The sequence below is a fragment of the Stegostoma tigrinum genome, chromosome 9 (genome assembly GCF_030684315.1).
Source record: "Stegostoma tigrinum isolate sSteTig4 chromosome 9, sSteTig4.hap1, whole genome shotgun sequence".
Classification (NCBI taxonomy): Eukaryota; Metazoa; Chordata; class Chondrichthyes; order Orectolobiformes; family Stegostomatidae; genus Stegostoma; species Stegostoma tigrinum.
Window position 1 is genome coordinate 5037058 of NC_081362.1, and position 20706 is coordinate 5057763.

Genomic DNA, 20706 nt, shown 5'->3' on the forward strand with positions numbered 1-20706 from the left:
ACTAGGCCACATTTAAGAATAGGAGATCCCCTTTAAAGACTGAAATGAAACTTTTTTTTCCTGTCTAGTAGGTGGTTACTTTTAGAAAAGAAAACTATAGATTAAGGAAGTTGTATTTTTGCATTTATTCTAGGCTGTAGAATATATTTGTGATCGATGAGGAAATCAAAGGTTATCATCTACTATTTTATTGATTGGCAGGGCAAGTTCAAAGGGATGAATGGCTGACTCCTGTTGCAAAATCTTATGCTCAATAGAATCCTTACAGTGTGGAAACAGGCCCTTTGGCCTAACAAGTCCACACTGAACCTCGGTGCATCCCACCCAGACCCATCCCCCATAACCCACCTAAGCTACTCATCCCTGAACATTATGGGCAATTTATCATGGCCAGTCCACCTAACCTGCACATCTTTGGACTGTGGGAGGAAACCAGAGCACCCGAAGAAACCCACGCAGACACGGGGAGAATGTCTGTGTGTAGTTTGCACAGACACCTGAGGCGAAAATCGAACCTGGGTCCCCAGTGCTGAGAGGCAGCAATGTGAACCACTGTGCCATGTTGCTGCCCGAATAAGATGACTGATGGGATTGTGACCTAAACTCCAGTTTACTACCTGTTCTCCATAATGCTGTTAATTCTAAAGATTTAATGACCCTTTGAGAGAAGAAATTTCACCCTGTCTCAGTGTTAAATGAGGACCTCTTCATTCTTAAAATGTGCCCCCTGGTTGTAGACTGCCCCCATGAAGGGAAACATCCACTCAGCATCTACCCTGTCAAGCACCATCAGAATCTTGTTTATTCTAATATCTCCTGGCAGTTTTCTGAAAATGTTTTATGATTTATAAATAAACAATTATATTTGGTGACTTTTTTAAACCACAAGGGATCTCCAATTTATAAACGTCTGACTCAGGAACACTCATACTTGCAAATGTGATCTCATGCAGGTTGTAATTTTAAAGACCTGACATCCAAATGTTTCCTGTACTTGTGCACGGCTTCTTTACATTGCTCTGCATTGTGTTCTGACTTGCATACAAATTGACTTGCAAGTGGACTCTAGAACAGAACCCATTTCCGACCTGGGGACTGCGTGTGCTTAAATCAGTAAGAAAATCCTTTTGCTGCAGTTCCATTACTGTTTACATGACTTGGCTGATGGCTTTAAAAAATCTGGACATCAGCATCTACTCTAGGTGCATCTTTTTGTTCTTTTTTTGTTTTGCCTCCTCTCCATTGCCCTGGGTCCCGGGAATCTCATTTTTCTGTTGCACATTCTCTAAGGTCTTCCACTTATGGACATTCATTTTGTTCTGTTCTGCCTATGCCTTGCATGCATCTTTGATGAAAGATCACAGACCTGAAACATTATCTGTATTTGTCTCTCCATGGATGCTGCCAGACCTCCTGATTCCTTTCCAGTGCTTTCTTTTGTTTCAGATTTACAGCATCTGAAATATTCTGCTTTTTGATTGGGCACTTCACCTGTGTAGCCTTGTATGCCTTGCCATTGCAAATGTACATCTCATAACATATAAGAAATATTTAGGGCTTCTGCCTCTACCATCCTTTTTACAGGTAGTAAGTTCCACATAGCAAGACATTTTTCGTCATCCCACTTTAAACCACCTCCACTTGTTTTACATCTATGCTCTCTACATAGAGGAAACGTTTCTTCCTGTCTATGCTTTTCTCCCCCCTCAACTTTATATATCTCAATCATGAGCACCCCCCACCCTGCCCCATCCATTGGTCTTCTCTTTCTCCAAGGAACATAACCTCAGTCGATCCAATCTCTCTTTATAACTGAAACTCTCCAGCCCTGGTAAATCTCCCCTGCACTGTCTCCAGTGCGATCACATCATTCCTATAAGGTGCATTGCACAACTGTACCAATCCTCGATGTGGTCTAACCAACTTTTTTTCAGTTCCTTCATAACCTCTTAAACTCTGTGCCTTGGCTGATAAAGGCAAGTATCTCATATGATGACTTGACCACTTTATCTTTCCTGCCAACTAAAGGACTGATGGACATGTTTACCAAGGTCACTCTGATCCTTGGTATTTCCCTGGGCCATTCTGTTCATCATGTATTCCTTTGCCTTGGTTGTCCTGCTCAAGTGCATCGCTTCCTTTCATGTCATCTGTGAGCATACTGAACAATCTCCCTGTATTCAAGTATAAATTTAAATTTTTCATCCAGATCTTCAGAGTTCATCTTCTCTGACAATTGAAACAAAGCACAAGAAAACAAGATAATAAAATGTGAGGCTGGATGAACACAGCAGGCCAAGCAGCATCTCAGGAGCACAAAAGCTGACGTTTCGGGCCTGGACCCTTCATCAGAGAGGGGGATGGGGAGAGGGAACTGGAATAAATAGGGAGAGAGGGGGAGGCGGACCGAAGATGGAGAGTAAAGAAGATAGGTGGAGAGAGTATAGGTGGGGAGGTAGGGAGGGGATAGGTCAGTCCAGGGAAGACGGACAGGTCGAGGAGGTGGGATGAGGTTAGTAGGTAGATGGGGGTGCGGCTTGGGGTGGGAGGAAGGGATGGGTGAGAGGAAGAACCGGTTAGGGAGGCAGAGACAGGTTGGACTGGTTTTGGGATGCAGTGGGTGGGGGGGGGAGAGCTGGGCTGGTTGTGTGGTGCAGTGGGGGGAGGGGATGAACTGGGCTGGTTTAGGGATGCAGTAGGGGAAGGGGAGATTTTGAAACTGGTGAAGTCCACATTGATACCGTTAGGCTGCAGGGTTCCCAGGCGGAATATGAGTTGCTGTTCCTGCAACCTTCGGATGGCATCATTGTGGCAGTGCAGGAGGCCCATGATGGACATGTCATCTAGAGAATGGGAGGGGGAGTGGAAATGGTTTGCGACTGGGAGGTGCAGTTGTTTGTTGCGAACTGAGCGGAGGTGTTCTGCAAAGATTCAGTACATTTGTGTTTTGTTGAATTAATTTTTTTGTTTTGTTTTCGTTTCAATTTTATTTAAAATCAAGGCCACTTTCTTTTTCTTGATTATTTCTTCCTCTTTGCTGGTACGCTTCCAGGGTTTATTGGTGGTGTTTTGCCAAGTGGCTGCTACTGTTATTTAAAAATAATATTGAGCTGTCCAACCATGCGACTGTTTCAGTTGATCCTGATTTTTCTCTGTCTTGCTGTCTCTCTCTCTCCCCATGTCCGCCTCCCTCTGTTTCACATACACCACCCCCCACTTCCCTCTTGCGTATACTATTATGGATACCAACTGGGAATCAAAGCATTGGCTGACTCTGCCTGCACGCACTGAGGAGCCTGTTTTCTGTTTCCTCCACAAATGTCCAAATGTGATATTTCCTCTGATGACACTTCCCTGACATTGAACCTGGCATTTTCTTCCTTTTGATAAGGTTCCTCCACCAACAGAGTGAGTTTAAATCTTCTTCACCTTGAGCAGAGAATGACTAATACTGCTCGTAATTTTTGCTCACAGGGAATTTATCACACTTGATATTGCCTGTTTTAACAAAGTAAACATCTCGCAGAACAGGATTATGAATTGGAAATACAGGTTCTGCAGCAGTGTTTTTTGACCAAGCTGTCTTAAGTTTGTGAGTATAAAAGAGGAATGGTATTGATCAATACAAGTCTTGTGACTTATGATTCACAACTGATGTCATTCTTGTGTTAGGGAACTAGGTCCTCCAGTTATTGGCCTGAACCTTCCACACCAATTCTGTACTGGCTGCCGTAACCCTAAATGCAATAAACATGCTCGGTGTGTGTTTGGAGTCTTCCATGCAAACTGTGGAAAGTACCTATTTTCTGACAACAGTGAAGCTTAGCCTACAACCAACATCTTCACTGCACTTAGAGGCAACTCACCGTTAAGGCAATAAGGAGGAAGTAGTTAAGTAGTAGGAGATGCATCCCATTTGCTGAGTTGAAGCAACTGGTGCCAAAACAGCAAGAAGGACCTCTGGTCTGTCACTATCTGTGGCCAGAGTTAATATTGTGACATCTCTTCCCTACGTACGTCACCACTCCCTTTGCCTTTTGTTCTGTGACACCTGTGATTCCAAGTCACCCAGAGTTGATGTATCTGGAATGAATGTAATCTGACCAGCATTTTTGGCATAATGGTAATGTTGCTGAACCAGTATTCCAGAATATCAGAAAAATGGTCTGGGGGCATGTGTTCCAATCTCACTGTGGCAGATGGTGAAGTTAGAAATGACTTAAGAGTTTGGAATGTAAAGCTAGTCTCACCTAATGGTGACCGTGAAACAATCATCAGTGGTTGTAAAAACCCATCTGGTTCGTAGGTATCGTTTTTAGCGAAGGAAATCTACCATCCTTGCCAGGCCTGCCGCACGTGAGACTCCAGGCTATTAACTACCCTCTCCAAAAAGACCATGCAAGCCACTCAGTTAAACCGCTATTATGGATGGACAACAAATGCTGGCCTTTGCAATTGGCAACCATATCCCATGAAAGAAGTTGTTCACAACAGATTCTTGGCATTGTGTACATGTACTTCACATGATGGCTGTGCTTTGCATGTGCTTACAGTCTAAATCAAAGAAGCTCATATTTGCATTCAGTAAGAAAAGGTGCTTTTCGGGGAGTTCCTTTCATGTTCAGTTAGAATAAACCTCTTTGCTGATTGGTTTGCTGATAATGAATTGTGATATGTTACACACTGCATTTGCTTTGAAATATTTCTTTACAAAATTGATTTCAGCTGACCGGATTTAAATGGATTACCACAAATAGGGGAGTTTAGGTAACTGCTTCATATGCAAACTTCTCTCAACCTCCATTTCCAATCTTTCATCTTAAAAACATTCTTTAAAATTGAAGATTCAGATGAAATGTCCATGTATGCTTTGAAATGACTTCAGGGCAAACCGAAACCTTAAATGATAATATTTATAAAATGAAACTAAGGCATGATAACATTAAAAAATAGATATGTCCTTATGGAAGGGTGATGCATTAATTCTAAATAAATTGGAGGAATATTTTTATTAGAAATGTGCAAGTGTTTAATTCTTTCAATTTAAAAGTAAACTTTCCTATATAGACTGGGTTGTGGTGGAGGAGGTAGAGGAAGCATCTGTTTGAAATAAAGACCAGGATATTAGATAAATTGGGAATAATTTCACTGGGTTGCTTGTTCTTAGTATATTTGAGTACACTGTTTATTTTGCTTCTTGATTCAAATGGGGAGAATATTCTATATCGTACATACTTTCTACCTACTGGCTTAATTTTGTATTTGAAAGATAGAAAACACAAAATGCTTGCATTGAGGTTTTACCCAGGGCATTAACATAAGGTAACTTAATATTGACATCCTTTTTGTTTTGCCTCTGCTCTCAAAGCCAGAAAATGCAATTAAAATCTGTGTGTTTCTTCTGTGAGACATTCTGAGAACTTTGCATGAATTACTAAATAGCTGAGCATTATCAATTTATCAAAGGCTCCTATTAAAATATTAGTTACAAAAATGTCATCGATCATCAAGAATCCAGGCTCTTTGGCCCAAGTCCACAGCGACCCTCAGAGCGTCCCATCCCTCTAATTAACACATCCCAGATCACTGAGCAATTTAGCATGGCCACTCCGCACAGGCAGTCGCCCAAGGGTGGGATCAAACCCAGGCTCCTGGCGCTGTGAGGCAGTGGTGCTAACCACCGAGCCACCGTGCTGCCCTCTTCAGAACAATCTTCAGTTAACCTTTGGAAACGCTTCCCATACGTGAAAATGTTACTGACAATGTTCCCTTTTCTAGATTTTATTTCTATCAAGCAAAATGTAGTCTGTGATTGTATACAAGGATCCATTTTGGGTCCACTGCTTTTCATCATTAGTATAAATTGTTTGAATGTGGATGTAGGCAATATGATTAGTAAGTTTGATACCAAAATTGGGGTTTAGTGGACAGTGAGGACTATTTATTTAGAGTATGAGACATTGATCAGAAGGGCCAATGGGCCGAGGAGTGGTGGTTGAAATTTAATTTTGGAAAATGTGAGGTATTATATTTTGGTAGAACTCTTATGACTAATGGTAGGGCCCAGGGGAATATTGCCAGACAGAGACCTGGAATGCAGGTTCATAGTTCCTTGAAAGTGGAGTCGCAGCTAGACAGGGTGGCGAAGGTTTCTGTTACACTTGCCTTCATTGGTCAGTGCATTGAGTCTTGGAGTTGGAATGTTGTGTTGTAGCTGTATGGAACGTTGATGAGGCTACTCTTAGAATACTGAATATAATTTTGGTCGTCCTTCTACAGAAAAGATGTTTAACTTGAAAGGGTGCAGAATAAATTTGAGGATATTGCCAGCACTGGAGGGTTTGAATTATAGGGAAAGGCTGAATAAGCTGGGGCTATTTTCTGCTCCAGTGTTGGAGACTGAGGAATGACTTTATTGAAGCTTATAAAATCATGAGGGGCATGGATAGGGTGAATAGCTATGGTCTTTTTCATTGGGGGGGATGGACGGTGCCCAAAACTAGAGGGAATAGGTTTAAGGTGAGAGAAGAAAAATTTTTAAAGGGTCTGAGAGGTAATTTTCTCCCGCAGATTGGGGTGTGTCTATGGAACAAGCTGCCAGAAGATGTGGTGGAGATGGGTACAATTACATTTAAAAGGCATCTAGATGGATATAGGAATAGATGGGCCAAATGCTGGCACATGAAATAAGATCAGATTGGAATGTCTAGTTGGCACAAATGAATTGAACCAAAGATCTGTCTCTGTGCTGTATGACTCTATATGAAGTGGCAGCAACAATATTGAGGTTTGTCTTGCAATGTTTACCAAAAAAAACCACAATTCAAATTCAGAATTCTGTTTCACGTGTGTAATTTGTCAACAGATTCAACCAAGTTATGCAGCAGCAACTCTTGATCATCATTTGATTTTCAGTTCAAACAAATGTTTTTCAAACTTTAGAACATGGAACATTACAGCACAGTACAGGCCCTTCGGCCCTCGATGTTGTGCCGACCTGTCATACCGATCTCAAGCCCATCTAACCTACACTATTTAATCTAATCATCTAAACTACATTTTATTTAATGACAATGCTAACTTGGTTGCTTTTCAGAAAAAAGTGTATTTGAACTGTCAAAAGCAATTTTCTATGCTTCTTTGAAGTGTTGTTTCCTCTAATTGCTGCATCTGCACATCAATTTGCCTGAGTTCATTCTTTTTCACCTTGCCAAGCAAGATCACATGAGCGTTCTGTACGGAAATTTCATCGGAATCCACAAAATTTCTGAAGCAGATTCCAATTCTTTTCCTTCCCCTTTCTTCTGTCACATGATTTCAAAGTAGTGAAGGGTTTCTTTTCCCATTCCAAGACTTTGCTAGCTTTTATATTTCTTCTTGCAGCAGTCAGGAGGTGATGCACAATCAAGGCTTCCCACAGCATTGATATCAACTGAACTGCTTCAATGCAGTAACTTGTAGACACCACTTGCTTCATGGTTTCCCTTATCAAATAGTTATCGCCTGCAATGTGATTCAGTGCTGGGGTGAGGGTTCTGTCCTTCCTTCACTAATTTGCTTTGACTGCAAAATTTCTGACTGTTGGAAAATACAATTCTGGAAATCTTTAGCCTCATGTGATTGATCAAGTGCTCCCCTACAAGTGGAGATACTTGAAAATGACAATAGGCCCTTCAGCACAAGCCTGTTTCATCATTATTTCATTCAGATAAAGGCTGATCATCTACCTGATTTACAACTTTTCCATGCTTTCTGCAAATCCCTTTTTTCATTAATATCAAGAATTGTATTGCCATGTCTTGACCATGCTCAATGACTGAACTTCTGCCTCCTTGGGGTAGAGTAACACCACCCTCTTCATCTTGGTCTTAAATGCCTAGTCTGTTCATCTGGAACACTGTCTTCTAGTTCTGGACTCACTGACCAGGGATGCAAGTCCTTCTACTCCCAGCCACAGAGCTCCTGGTCGGTTAGACATTGACAGCTAAACTGAGATTGGTGGTGTCATGGATCCTGGGACTTGGATGAGTGAACATGAGATGAGAGTCAGAGGTCTGGGCAAAGGAGTGGCTTTCACTGGCCACCTTGTCACCAAAATGCTGAGGCCTGCAATCCAACTTTAAATGCATTTGAAACAGCAAACCCTTCCCACCTCAAAACAGGGTTCAGATATGCATGATCAGGCTCGCTGAACAGAGGAGACATGAAAAAGCCGCACTTCATTTCTGAGCTGTCACTGAGTTCCGTAGGGCTGTGGATCGTTGCTGTCAGTTAGCTTGTTAATAACATCCCATGGTGAATGGACGATTTTCCCACAGGGACTCCTTAGAGGCAGACTGATATATGACCTCTCTGAGAGCTTGTGACACAGTGTAGGATCTGTGCCTTTGAACCAGGAGTCTCTGGTTCAAGTCCCCTGCTCCAGATAACATCTTTGAGCAGGTTGATTAGAAAATAGCTACGCAGCCTCTCCTGCTATTAAGTGGCCTTAGTTGCCATGTCTCCTGCTGTGATGGGCTGCTTTGAATCCAGCCCTGGGTGTCATGTCACAAATATTGCATTTTTTTTTCATATTTACAAGAACATATCTTAAGGTGGAAGAAACTTGTAGATGTTTTACCCTGGATTCTTATGAGCAGTAACTTAAAATGAATGGCAAACTTACTTCTAATTGATATCAGTTGGCAAGCATCTGCAATTGCGTGGATTACCACAGTGACTGCTACAATAATGGCCTTAAAAGAATTGCAACATCACATCTGTGCTGTGGTCTCCAAAGTATTCATGTCATCACCACAGGAGTTCTGCTAATAGTTCAGAAAAATGCACTCCAGCATTTCACTGCTAAATTTCTGTTACCATCTAGAACAAAGCAAGGATAGTAATCTGCAAATGTGAATAACAGGTTGTCAGTCCAGCTCAGACATTACTCTAAGTATGCTGTATCATGTTTAAAGAATAATTCTGTAGGAAACGTACAATCAACATGCCAGTCAGAAAATGAGATACATTGAGAAATAATGCAGTTGGCCTATAATGATAGCTATTTTATAAATTTAAACAAATTGCAAAGCCCTGAGTGAAAGGTATATGGAATGCTGAATGTTTTGGGGGTGTGGTAAAAGTGAAGTCTTTGGCCATGTTGACCTGCCCATTGTTAATAGAGGTCTGGTTTGATTGACCATGGGATCTCTCTCTGCCTTCATTCATGCAGTGTTACATACCTGGCATTAAGGGCATGCCTTTACTCGGAGCTTGGCTTTACTGGGCCAGTCATGTGGTTGTTAAGAAGGACGCTTGAACACTAAAGGCAGTACCCTCCGGCCAGCTGAGCACAGAAACCCAAACTGCGGGACATCCCAAACTTGGGTAGAAAGACGACCTAAAAGGTAGTCTGAGGTTGCATGCTGGGCCCCAGTACGTCAGGGGAACAAACAACCTTGGGCAGACTCAACTGGTAAAGGCTGTGCCATCAGTGAATTTGACACTCAAACGGAAGAGTCCATGCTCTTCAGGACAAACGAGCAATGTGCAAAGCGCTGGCCTTCCCAACGTTGACATCTTTTGCAATATTTACAATCGTTTGAGCAGTTGAGAGTTGGCCTAATGCCATTACAAGAGACAACAAAAAATTTAGACTGTAAAGTCTTGTTTTTCCTCCCCTTTTTTTTTACTGAACAGTCATTCACTGAAGAGACAGGAGAATCTATCATCATTCTTTGATGTACAATGCCAGCAACATGTGCATCTATTTAGTCATTCTTTTATGGAATTACTCTGACCAAGTGATGTGGGTGTTTACAACAGCTGTAGACAACTTGTCAATTGCAATGTATCATTCTTTATGAACCGTGGGCCAAACACATCATATTCTATTGTGGTGACTGAGTGGATCAGCATAGCTCTGCTGATTGCTTTCTTTTCTTTCTCGTCCCTTTGGGAAGAATCTGGCCATTATGAACACTGCAAACAATAATGACTAAAATGTCTTTGGCACAGACCACCACAGTGGAAAAACAATGTAGTGTATTTCTTTCTTAATTGTTTTTCCTTGTATCTCTCAGTCCTTGTCTCTGGAGGATTCTCTGCATTGATTTCCTAATCCAGCTAAAGCATCCCCACAATATTGTTTACTCTGTGGGCTTCATTTCCTCACAAGGATAAAATAAGTGTTCAGTCACTAAAGCTATGAGCCTGGCAGTGTGAAACTTAAGTAATGTGCCAAGTATGACCACCACAAGTGCTTGCAGTAAATGTGGGCAGAACACTTAATCATGTTTCAGTAACCTCAGTTATATTTTGTAATTTTTGTCTGATTTGTCCACAAAGGATGTTATCAAAGTATATACGAAGCTTTGAGTGTACCCCAGGATTTTTCCCCATTGATGGGATCTGTACTTTTCATCCCTTTTCCTTGCCCTCATCAATCCAGTGTTACAAACCAAATTGAGCAAACAACCTTCCTCATTGTTCCAGGTCCCTTCAGGGAGGACAGATGTCCTTCCTTGATTTTACTGTTATCTCCTTAGTGGCCTTTGTGCACCTGGATTGATTAAGCTGAAGTCTAGGCTATTAATTAGGCTATTGCATTTTCTTGAGCGTGTGGCCTCACTTGGGGAATCAAAATGGGCTGTGACTTTGTTAATCTTAAAATCTGTTTTCAAGCTGCCTTTCATCTTAAGTTAAAAGGAAAGAGATCACATGAGTGCTTGAAATTTGCTTGACAATGGGCCCAGCTTGGTGAACATTGAATGGATGCCTGCATTGTGTTACCAAGGCAGTGGTGTAATATGTTTCTGTTTAGTCACAATGGCAGCATATCCCAAGTTTGCTGAAATAAAACAAACAAGTGCACATGGCAAAGATCTGAAGCAAAAACAGAAAGGTCTGGGCACCCGAAGGATGAGAAAGGCGGTCCTGGCCTAGCTTGGTGATCTCCTGGTGTAACTGTCTTGGTCTAGCATGGCAGTCTTTGTCTTCAGATTGGCAGTATTCTTCAGTGGAGACTTCCAGCCTGATATTCTGCAGCCCCGTGTCATGGTCTCATCCTGGCTGCCTCTTCAGGGTATTCCATCATTCCTTAAATCAGCTTTCCCTGAGCCCGGGAGCTGTTAACCAAACTGTAATGAACTTTGTCTTAATTATTACTTCTTTATTATTAGTATGACTTCTGTTATTGGTGTAGGCTCTGTGGTGGGCCACCTTACAAAACATTTCACTGTATTTTTAGTGTAAAAGTACATGACACATTTCCATTCTATTTTACTCTGAAGGCACTACATAAGCTGCACACAGGCCAAAAAATGACTGAAAATGTTTGATTTTATAAACTGTACTTTAGTAAATGCTTGACTGGATCGGACAGCGTTTCCAATAAAGGTGAATAAGAACAAACCTTAGGACTTTTCAAATCACAGACCACATAGTCAAAATAAGTGACAATAGAATCCACTGAAAAATGGAGAAACTCAAACTTAGTTAATGGCTGAATATTACTGTAACAAATTATTTAGCTAATACTGTCTTCTTTTTGTACTTTAAAACTACAGAATGAGGTTTTATGCTCACACACTCCACAGATTTACAAGCCTTACAGCAAAAACAGAAATTGCTGGGGAAACTCAGCAAGTCGAGTAGCATCTGTGGAGAGAAAGCAGACTGGGTTCAGTCACTGTCCTTTAGAACTGATTATTCTTAAATTCACAGTGGATGGTCAGTTCCTGAGTCTCCTAAAGTTCAGAAAACTATTGGAAATCTCACACTGAAAGTAGTTATGCTGTAAATTGTCAATGTACTTCTAAAATGAAAGAATGTTGAAGTGTAGATAGCTAATAGCTTTTTCATCTGGATGCAAATCGAATATATTCAGTGCTGCCACGGGAAAAGAGTGCAGAAGCAGTCATGTTTGATTACGGTTACAGGCTTAGTGACAAACTACTGCCTTAGACGGACTGCAGTTCTATGTAGTCCAGAGATGGAAGCTGCTGCTTAGCTTTGTGAGCTACCACAGCTAGATGCACGAAGGTGTGTCACTAGTTGAAGCTGCACGGTATGTTACTATCTAAAAATTCTGGAGGAATCATCTCTGTGTAGTTCCCATCAAAGAGGAAGAATGATTGTAACAGATTTTATTCATTGCCAGTAGTGTGTTTGCGAAGTTCTCTGATAACTAAGGATAGCGCCTTGATGTAGTCATTCAAAGTTACTACTTGGTAAAGCTGGCAAATGTGAAAATCCATTGGAAGCTAACAGCAAATCTGTTTGCTGTAAGGATTATAAATATGGGGAGTGTGAGCATAAAACCTCATTCTGTAGTTTTAAAGTACAAAAAGAAGACAGTATTAGCTAAATAGTTTGTTACAGTAGTATTTAGCCATTAACTAAGTTTGAGTTTCTCCATTTTTCAGTGGATTCTATTGTCACTTATTTTGATTATGTGGTCTGTGATTTGAAAAGTCCTAAGGTTTGTTCTTATTCACCTTTATTGGAAACGCTGTCCGATCCAGTCAAGCATTTACTGAAGTACAGTTCATAAAATCAAACATTTTCAGTCATTTTTTTGGCCTGTGTGCAGCTTATGTATTGCCTTCAGAGTAAAATAGAATGGAAATGTGTCATGTACTTTTACACTAAAAATACAGTGAAATGTTTTGTAAGGTGGCCCACCACAGAGCCTACACCAATAACAGAAGTCATACTAATAATAAAGAAGTAATAATTAAGACAAAGTTCATCACAGTTTGGTTAACGGCTCCTGGGCTCAGGGAAAGCTGATTTAAGGAATGATGGAATACCCTGAAGATGCAGCCAGGATGAGACCATGACACGGGGCTGCAGAATACCAGGATGGAAGTCTCCTCTGAAGAATACCGCCATGCTAGACCAAGACAGCTACACCAGGAGATCACCAAGCTAGGCCAAGACTGCCTTTCTCATCCTTTGGGTGCCCAGACCTAGCTGCAGACCTGGAGCCTTTGCCTGGACTGAGAGTCTGGGCTGGAGAGTCAGCCTGTGACCTATTCCTTACTCGCTGAGAGAACCCAGGCTGGGGCCACCAGGGGTCTTGCTGTGTCCAGCTCATCCTGGCATTGCTGCACTGGAGGCTTCAAATAAAGCAAAGAGGAATGCAAAAGTAAAAAGAAGGGAGGCAAAGGAGGAAGAAAACCAAAGGGAGTGGATGAGCCTGGGCTCAGCGACCAAAACTATCTGCAAAAAAAAATGCACATGCACCCCGAATGATAGGATGGGAATGATGTACCCTGCACCAGATGTCTGCAATTGTTGCCTTAGTAAGAGGTTCAATGTTTTCTTAACTTTTGGCAAATGATGCTGACATTGTTCCTTACATTTTCCAGATTGGCGGTCTAGAATTCCCTCCCAAAAAGCTGTTTGGTAACCGGGATGAAAGAGTGATTGCTGAGAGACGATCCCACTTGGAGGTATTGTTTAGGTTTAATTCAAATGTAATGCAAAACAACTTTTTCTTTTTAGTTAATATTACCCTATTCAGCAGTGAACAAAAAATGCAGTACCAGAGATAGTAGGAACTGCCGATGCTGGAGAATCTGAGAAAACAAGTTGTAGAGCTGGATGAACACAGCAGGCCAAGCAGCATCAGAGGAGCAGGAAAACTGATGTTTTGGGCAATGTCATCTTTTAACATGATGGCAATGCTGATTAGATGACCACTTGTACAAAAGCAAAATACTGTAGATGTGGGAAATCTAAAATAAAAACAGAAAATGCTGGAAAAACTCAGTCTGGCAGCATCTGTGGAGGGAGAAACAGTTAATGTTTTGAGTCTAGTACAGCTTCAGAACCCTTTAGTTCGCAGCTGTTTTGTAATGCACCCATTTACAAATGAGACTGAGGCTGACACTTTCAGATTTCAAAAAGTGCAAAGTGTACCTCAAATTTCAACCTAGAAGAGGAGTCTGGCATCTCAAAACATTTGAGCATCACATGAAGCTAGTAATTTCAAACTATCACTCTCCAGTAACATCTAGTGGTATTTCTGGTAACAGGATGCTGCCTTCAAGTCCAGAAAAATTCTGTCTACCACATAACGAAGTAATATAGTGTGTGAATTTCTGTGCCAGTGTGGTGATAAGTGCATCGGCTATATGTCCCACTGTCTGGTGGATCATTACAAATAACACATTGGTTTAGCTGTTTGTAGTAGTGGTGTACTGACTATATCCAAACACTCTGAGCTTGTAAAGCTCAGAGCATAATATCTAACATTTTAGTTATGATTTCAAAGATTTGACAAGGTTTACTGAACAGTCTTCGGTTTTACATTAACAACCAATTTAAGATTATCAGCCTGGTTTGCAATCTGACTCTCATTTGCTAGAAGCTACTTATTCAGACTTTGGAACCCTTCTTCTGCAGGAAAAAGGAACATGTTCAGGTATTGTGTGCCTTTTTTGAATTGAACCAAAGCATGAGGGAACAGTAGTTGCCTGGTGCATTCTCCTTAGCAATGTCTTGACCAGTCAGAGTAGACTTGTCAACCAATTAACACCACTTATTCTCTTGCAGCATAGTCTTTGTTCCGTTCAAAATTTTACTTTCTTTTGTTTGTCCTGATGAGCGTAAGGCAAAAAGCATCAACAGTCTGTCTCTTTATCAGCTTTTAGTCAACAAAAATTCGAGTATTGCTATCTATGGATATGGGAGAATATGAAGTTAAATCTCAGATTTACCATGATCTAGTTGAAAAATGGCAGAACAAGCTAAAGGTATTAAATGGTCACTTCTTGTTCCTGTGTCACTAAGTTGGAAATGATCCATTTAGTGAACCCACAATATAACACAGCCCAGACATTCAGATCAATATCACCTTTGCCAACTATTTGGAATTTAATTGTTCCAACTCCTCTCTTTCATAGTGAGCCTATAAATGTTGCCCTTCAGGATATATATCCAATTAAGTTTTGAACGTTGTTACTGAATCTGTTCACCATATCTCTCACCCCCTTTCCAGATGCTGCTTACTACTTACTGCATAAACAAGTTACTCCTCATCAGATCCCTGATTTCTTTGCCAGTTAGCCTTTTGGTTATTGACCCTCCTCAGAGGAAACTACTTGTTTCTGTTGACTTGATGAAAACTCTCTGAATCTACAAAATAACTCACAATCTGTTTACTCTGTTTCTCTTTTAGAGATACCTCAGGAACTTCCTCACGTTGATGCTAAAATGTCCAACTTCACCAATAAACCCACACAGCAAAGACTTTACACTGTCAAAGCACAGTCTGTGTGAGTTTACACCCTTCTTCAAAAAAGGGGTTTTTGACTTCAGCAGTCATGGTACTGGGTAGTTGTGTAAGATATCTGAAAGATTTTACCCCTTTTTAAAAATATCAGGACCAAAAGCTGTGCCTTCTCAACACCAGACTGGATTTTATAAGCAAAGAAGCAAATCATCTCCTGTCCAGCAGTTTCCTTATGAAAGGTATCTTGTGTTTACATTGTAAAGTACCATCATTTGCTATATGGATGTTATTTAAGTACAATGAATAAGCTCTTAGCATTTAAAAATAATTTTCTTTTATAGTCCATTGAATAAAATTCTCCAATTCTTAGAAGTAAAAGCTTACATTTCACTAAGCCAATAGGAATGACTGATAATTGCAGTGCTGCTTGGTGCACGCCAAGTTGTTTATCTGGATTCGTAGCTATGGTTAAAATGGCTATGGCAGAGAACAGATGGCATTGAATTGGCTGCCTCTTATGTTCAGCATCTAATCAATTGAAGACAATGAAACAGGATCTCAAACATGATTCTGGATCATCTCCACCCCTCCCCGGCTTTTCTAATTTTGCAGACTATTAAACGAAAGTAGAACCTGTTTTTAAAATAAAACCCAGTTCATATCACTGACGCACACGGTGGCATTGTTTTAACAAAACATGCATCCCCACTGATTATGTGTCCTTTTTCATAGACATCACCAAAGCTATTCCAACATGAACCATTAACCAAATACTTGCTCTGGTCGTCAGCTCACTTAAAGAGTACTCTTACCAAAAAAATGATTAGTGTTGACCTTTACATTTTTAATTTATCTTGAACATGGAGGTGCTGTTGGAATATTTTAATAGATTATAGGCCTATTCGAGAATCGCCGTATTGATTTAGTGGAAGTGTTTAATAAGCACAGTAATGCTGCACATGTACAGTATAACCACTGTACAGTAGCCCTGACTACTTAGAGAGCCTAATAGTGTATAATTATTTAACCTAGTCTGTTTATCACAATGCTGCTTACAGTGGCCAATACTCACTAAAAACTACAAAGTTTAAGTTGAACAAAGGTAGCAATTCTCATCAATTTGAGGCTGTCTATGTGGACCGCAATGGTCACCTAACAGGCAAAGAAATTGGCTGTCTGTATACAGAAGTTATAGCTACGGCAGATCACTGCTAGAAAATGTATCCAATGTTTTCGGAAATCATATAGGAATATTTTGAGTCGATGCCACACATAATGTTTTTTATTCACCTGTAAACAAACATCTGAGGGTTTCCAGCATATTTTAATTGATGCTCATTTAAAGATAATTGTTGCACTTCCATAAGGATGTCTTCCTTAAAATCACTTGGTCTTCTGAAATTTACAATGAGATTTGGAGCTGACAATGGGCAACATAAAAAGTGGAGTGTGGGAACTTTGTACTGGACTGTGGCAGAGAATAGGTGGAATTGAATAGGCTGCCCGTTATGCTCAGTACCTTTATGCCTGTTCCACTGTAGATAATGATGAGGAGGTGACGGACTGGGGGAACAGTCAGAAGTCAGATGACACCAGGCTATAGCCCAACAGCGTTATTTGAAATTACAAGCTTTTGGAGCACCGCTCCTTTGTCAGACGACAAAAGTACAGTGCTTTTAAAGCTTGTGATTTCAGATAAACCTGTTGCATTATAATCTGGTGTCCGTGACTTCTGACTGTGGAAAATGAAAGAAGATATTGGCAGGGTCCCTACCTCCTGAGCCAGGAGGCCCAGGTTTAAGTCCCACCTTCTCCGGAGGCATGTCACAACATCTCTGAAACAGGATCTCAGACATTGCATATAACAAGCTGTCTGATACAGTATCTCATTCTGCATCACCACCTGATGCAAAGTAATAGTAAACAAAATGTAAAAGTTGCTGTGCATTTCAGCTATACACAAAGTGGTATTATTTTAACAAAAAATACACCCCTACTGATTTAATAGCTAGCTTAGCAATGAGATAGTCATTCATTGTAAAAGCTAGGTCTTCAACTAAAAACTTTGTAGGTACAAATGCACACATTTCATGTCCTTGCCAAATTTTATTGTATTTTTGCTTGTGAAAAGGCTCGAATTTTGCAAAACTTGAAGGAGAGCTCTGTAATTCATGCAGAAATTAAGTAGAATTGTGTCAGCAGCATAGCAAAATGATTGACTTGTAATCTGTTTCCAAGTCATGAGAAAGCAAAATTGGACAGCACGTCAGGGAGCAAGAGGTCAGAATTTTTGGCTTGTTTCTACTTTCAGTATTTAAATTACTTACTGCAGTCAAGAACTTGCATTGATGTTGTGCCTCCAGTGTGAAATGTTGCGAGATGCTTTGTGCTCAACCTTTGACACGTGCTAAGAATGCTGACCTTTGTAGTGATGTAACACTCCACTCGCCCTTCGGGATGAGCTGTGATTTGGTGTTAGCATGAGAGGTCATAAAAAATCTGAGCTGACTCCATATGCAAAATGAGCAAAAGTGAGCTAAGACCAGAGATAGAGGTTTACATTACACCATTTTTTAATAACAGATTCTCATCTTATACATTTATGTTTTGTATTACAATGCAACATTAGGAATTGGTGTCAAATCACCCGTTCATTGTAGAATGAAGTTCTGTTGGGCACATGTGTTGTTATTACAAGCATCCTCATGCATTCTTTGTATCTTTGTTCAATTAATATTGTCATGTATTTGGTGAGATAGCTGTTGGTTAAATGAAGCAGTGATTGTCAAAGTTTCCAGTTAAATGATTATTCATAGATGTTACTGAACTTCCAAAAATACTAACTTGGAAATAGTTTTTAATTTTTCATATCACTTAAATTCTGAAACGATGCTGGTGACGCTTATGTAGCAAAAGCACTACCACAATTGATACTTTCCTAATGTAGACACATTGGAGGCAGGATACCAAAGTTTTACATCATTTAGTTACACTTTCATTTCTGTAGCCTATAATATACAAAAAAAGTTGCTACATGTAATCTTTCTCTTCAGTGTGCCATTTAGATTTTTATTTTCACTGCTGAAAGCTGAATAGATGTGTATGTTAACTTTTCATTTTTTTTATTTGTTCCAAAAATAATTGCTTCCCATTATGAGCTTTAATTAATCAAAGAATTACAGGTCATCATCTCAATTCATTAAAATTTCCACACATGAGTTATTCTGTGGAATATCACTAATCGCTGCTTAGTAAGGAGCATGGGAGAGAGCCAAAGTTGGTACATGGTGACTGGATGGTTAGAAAGACGCATTGTAATTACTCAACACATTACCATCTACCAAAGCACAATTTCACCTTACTTCCGGCTTGGAAATGCAGCTCCTTTTGTGTGGGGAAAACTTGGATAACATTAGTCCAAGATGGACTTTTTAAAACTTTGAAATTTGATCTGTGTAACGTGCAATAAAAGTAAATCCTAGCCGCACCAAAGGCTTTTTACACTATTGTGTTAAATAGGAAAAGTCGTCTTCCTTCATTTTTTCAGGTAAACTGATTGTTTCTACTAGCTGTCTGCAATCTAGAATTGTTATAGTACTCCTTCTTACCAGGTTATGGATGCAGAATGTTTACTGTAATGGGATTTGTGATTTCCGTTGTATAGATTACTTAGTTTGTATAAACCTGGATTAATGAATAATGGTCACTACTACTTCTCAGTAACTTTCATATATGAAGCGAGCTACACTAAACAGCTTCTGGTTTACAAATTTTACATTTATAGTATAGTTGGTGACAATCAAAGTTTATTAAACCAGTTATGTTCCTGATAGTGGGCTGGTTCTAATATTTGTACTTGGCTACCAAGTAGACTGAACAGAAAGAAGAAAACAATATAAATATTGTACATGGAAATAAGAGTAAAGTTTTTAAAAGTATTTTTTTAATGACTGTGGGGAATTTGAGTGTCCTATATTATCGAGATGATTTATTTGTAACCTGTGTATATAAGCATAAATAATGCAAATCTCAGCCTGTTCTGCACCTAATAGTATAACCATTTATAATTTATAACTGCGGTGAAAGCACTTTCCGTGTGTTGTTTTTTAGTGTTTAAAACTGCAATTTGTAAACTCACTGACCTCAAATAAAAAGTTAAGCTGAACAGCTGCTGCCATTCTGCACCTTCTTTGCATAAAACTAAAAGCTTCATTTATGAAGGAACAACATTTCAGATGTTTGAAAATAAGATTTACAGGGGATCAATAGAAGTATTGCTGCACAGATTGTTGGTGTCAGCCCCAAATGTATCAAATAACTCACCTACCAAGGGCACCAAACAAGTTTACCCCCTCTTCTCACACCTTTGAAGCTGTGTGAGAACTTGTGGGAATAAATGTTTTTCCCACAGATGTTTTGTCATCTTGCCTCATTGCTTCCAATTACTTCCCAATTTGATAATGATCTTGAGTATAAAAACTAGCCATCTCCAGTGGGAACTTGTTCGTTAATATATTAAACTATAGTTCCTGCAAGTTATTACATGGAACGTGGGAATGATAGTTTGTGCATTGAGGACAGCAATACAGAATGTTACCTCAGATGCAGGTTGGAAGAACATTTTTTTAATTCTTAAATTGTTATGCCTTTCAAAAGTCGAACCAACATTTGAGATATTCATTGGAGAGCTAAAGGACCACTTGACTGCTGTGCTCTGACCACCTTGTGCATTGACTTTCTACCTGATTACAACATTGCTGCAGTGGATGCTGTCTGAGATGATTGGTAGCAAGTTGCCAAGTCTTTTCTTTGGCAGCACCTTCCAAACTTGAGAGCTTTTCCACCTAGAAGAACATGTGCAGCAGTCATGAGGGAAAATGACTGCCTCCAAGTTCCTGTCCAAAGTATATGCCGACATGACTTTAAAATCATTGGGTCCAATTCCTGGAAGTCATTAAATTGCTATTACTGTAGGAGTACCTTAAACATGATTGCAACATTTCAGGAATCTTTTCAGTGACATTAGCAATGCCCAACAAAGTCTGTGTGAATGAATAAGAAAATAGTCAACTTGCAACTAAACCAGCATTAAAGCAAAGACAACAAAGCGCGAAGCTGGACGAACACAGCAGGCCAAGCAGCATCTCAGGAGCACAAAAGCCGATGCTTCGGGCCTAGACCCTGCTTCATTATCTCTGATCAGCATCAAAGCAAAGCCATCTTGCATTTGTATCATACTTTTCACAACCTTGACTGTCAAAGTGCTTCACAGATAAAAGTTCTTTTGAATTGCTGTAAATGTGGCAGACAACAATACCCAACAAACAGCAATGAGGCTAAATGACCAGACAATGTAGCCCTGGTGATTATTGGTTGAGAAAATTGTCATTGGATCCTCCTGAAAGCAACTCTCATCCTCTTCTAATATGGTACTGGGATGTTTTATGTCCATCTGAGAGAGTTAATTGAACCTCCATTTAATC

General features: G+C 40.1%; 1 protein-coding gene across 2 annotated transcripts in view; it reads left to right on the plus strand.

Moving 5' to 3' along the window:
* Window positions 1-19382, plus strand: part of kif16ba (kinesin family member 16Ba) — a 118403-nt gene extending 99021 nt beyond the window's left edge. For both annotated transcript variants that reach the window (XM_059648322.1, XM_059648323.1), the window contains 2 exons: window positions 13356-13439; window positions 15170-19382. In XM_059648322.1, the coding sequence (XP_059504305.1) occupies window positions 13356-13439; window positions 15170-15328 (243 nt within the window). In that variant the 3' untranslated portion in view covers window positions 15329-19382. The remainder of the gene's footprint in view (window positions 1-13355; window positions 13440-15169) is intronic.
* Window positions 19383-20706: the final 1324 nt, after the last annotated feature.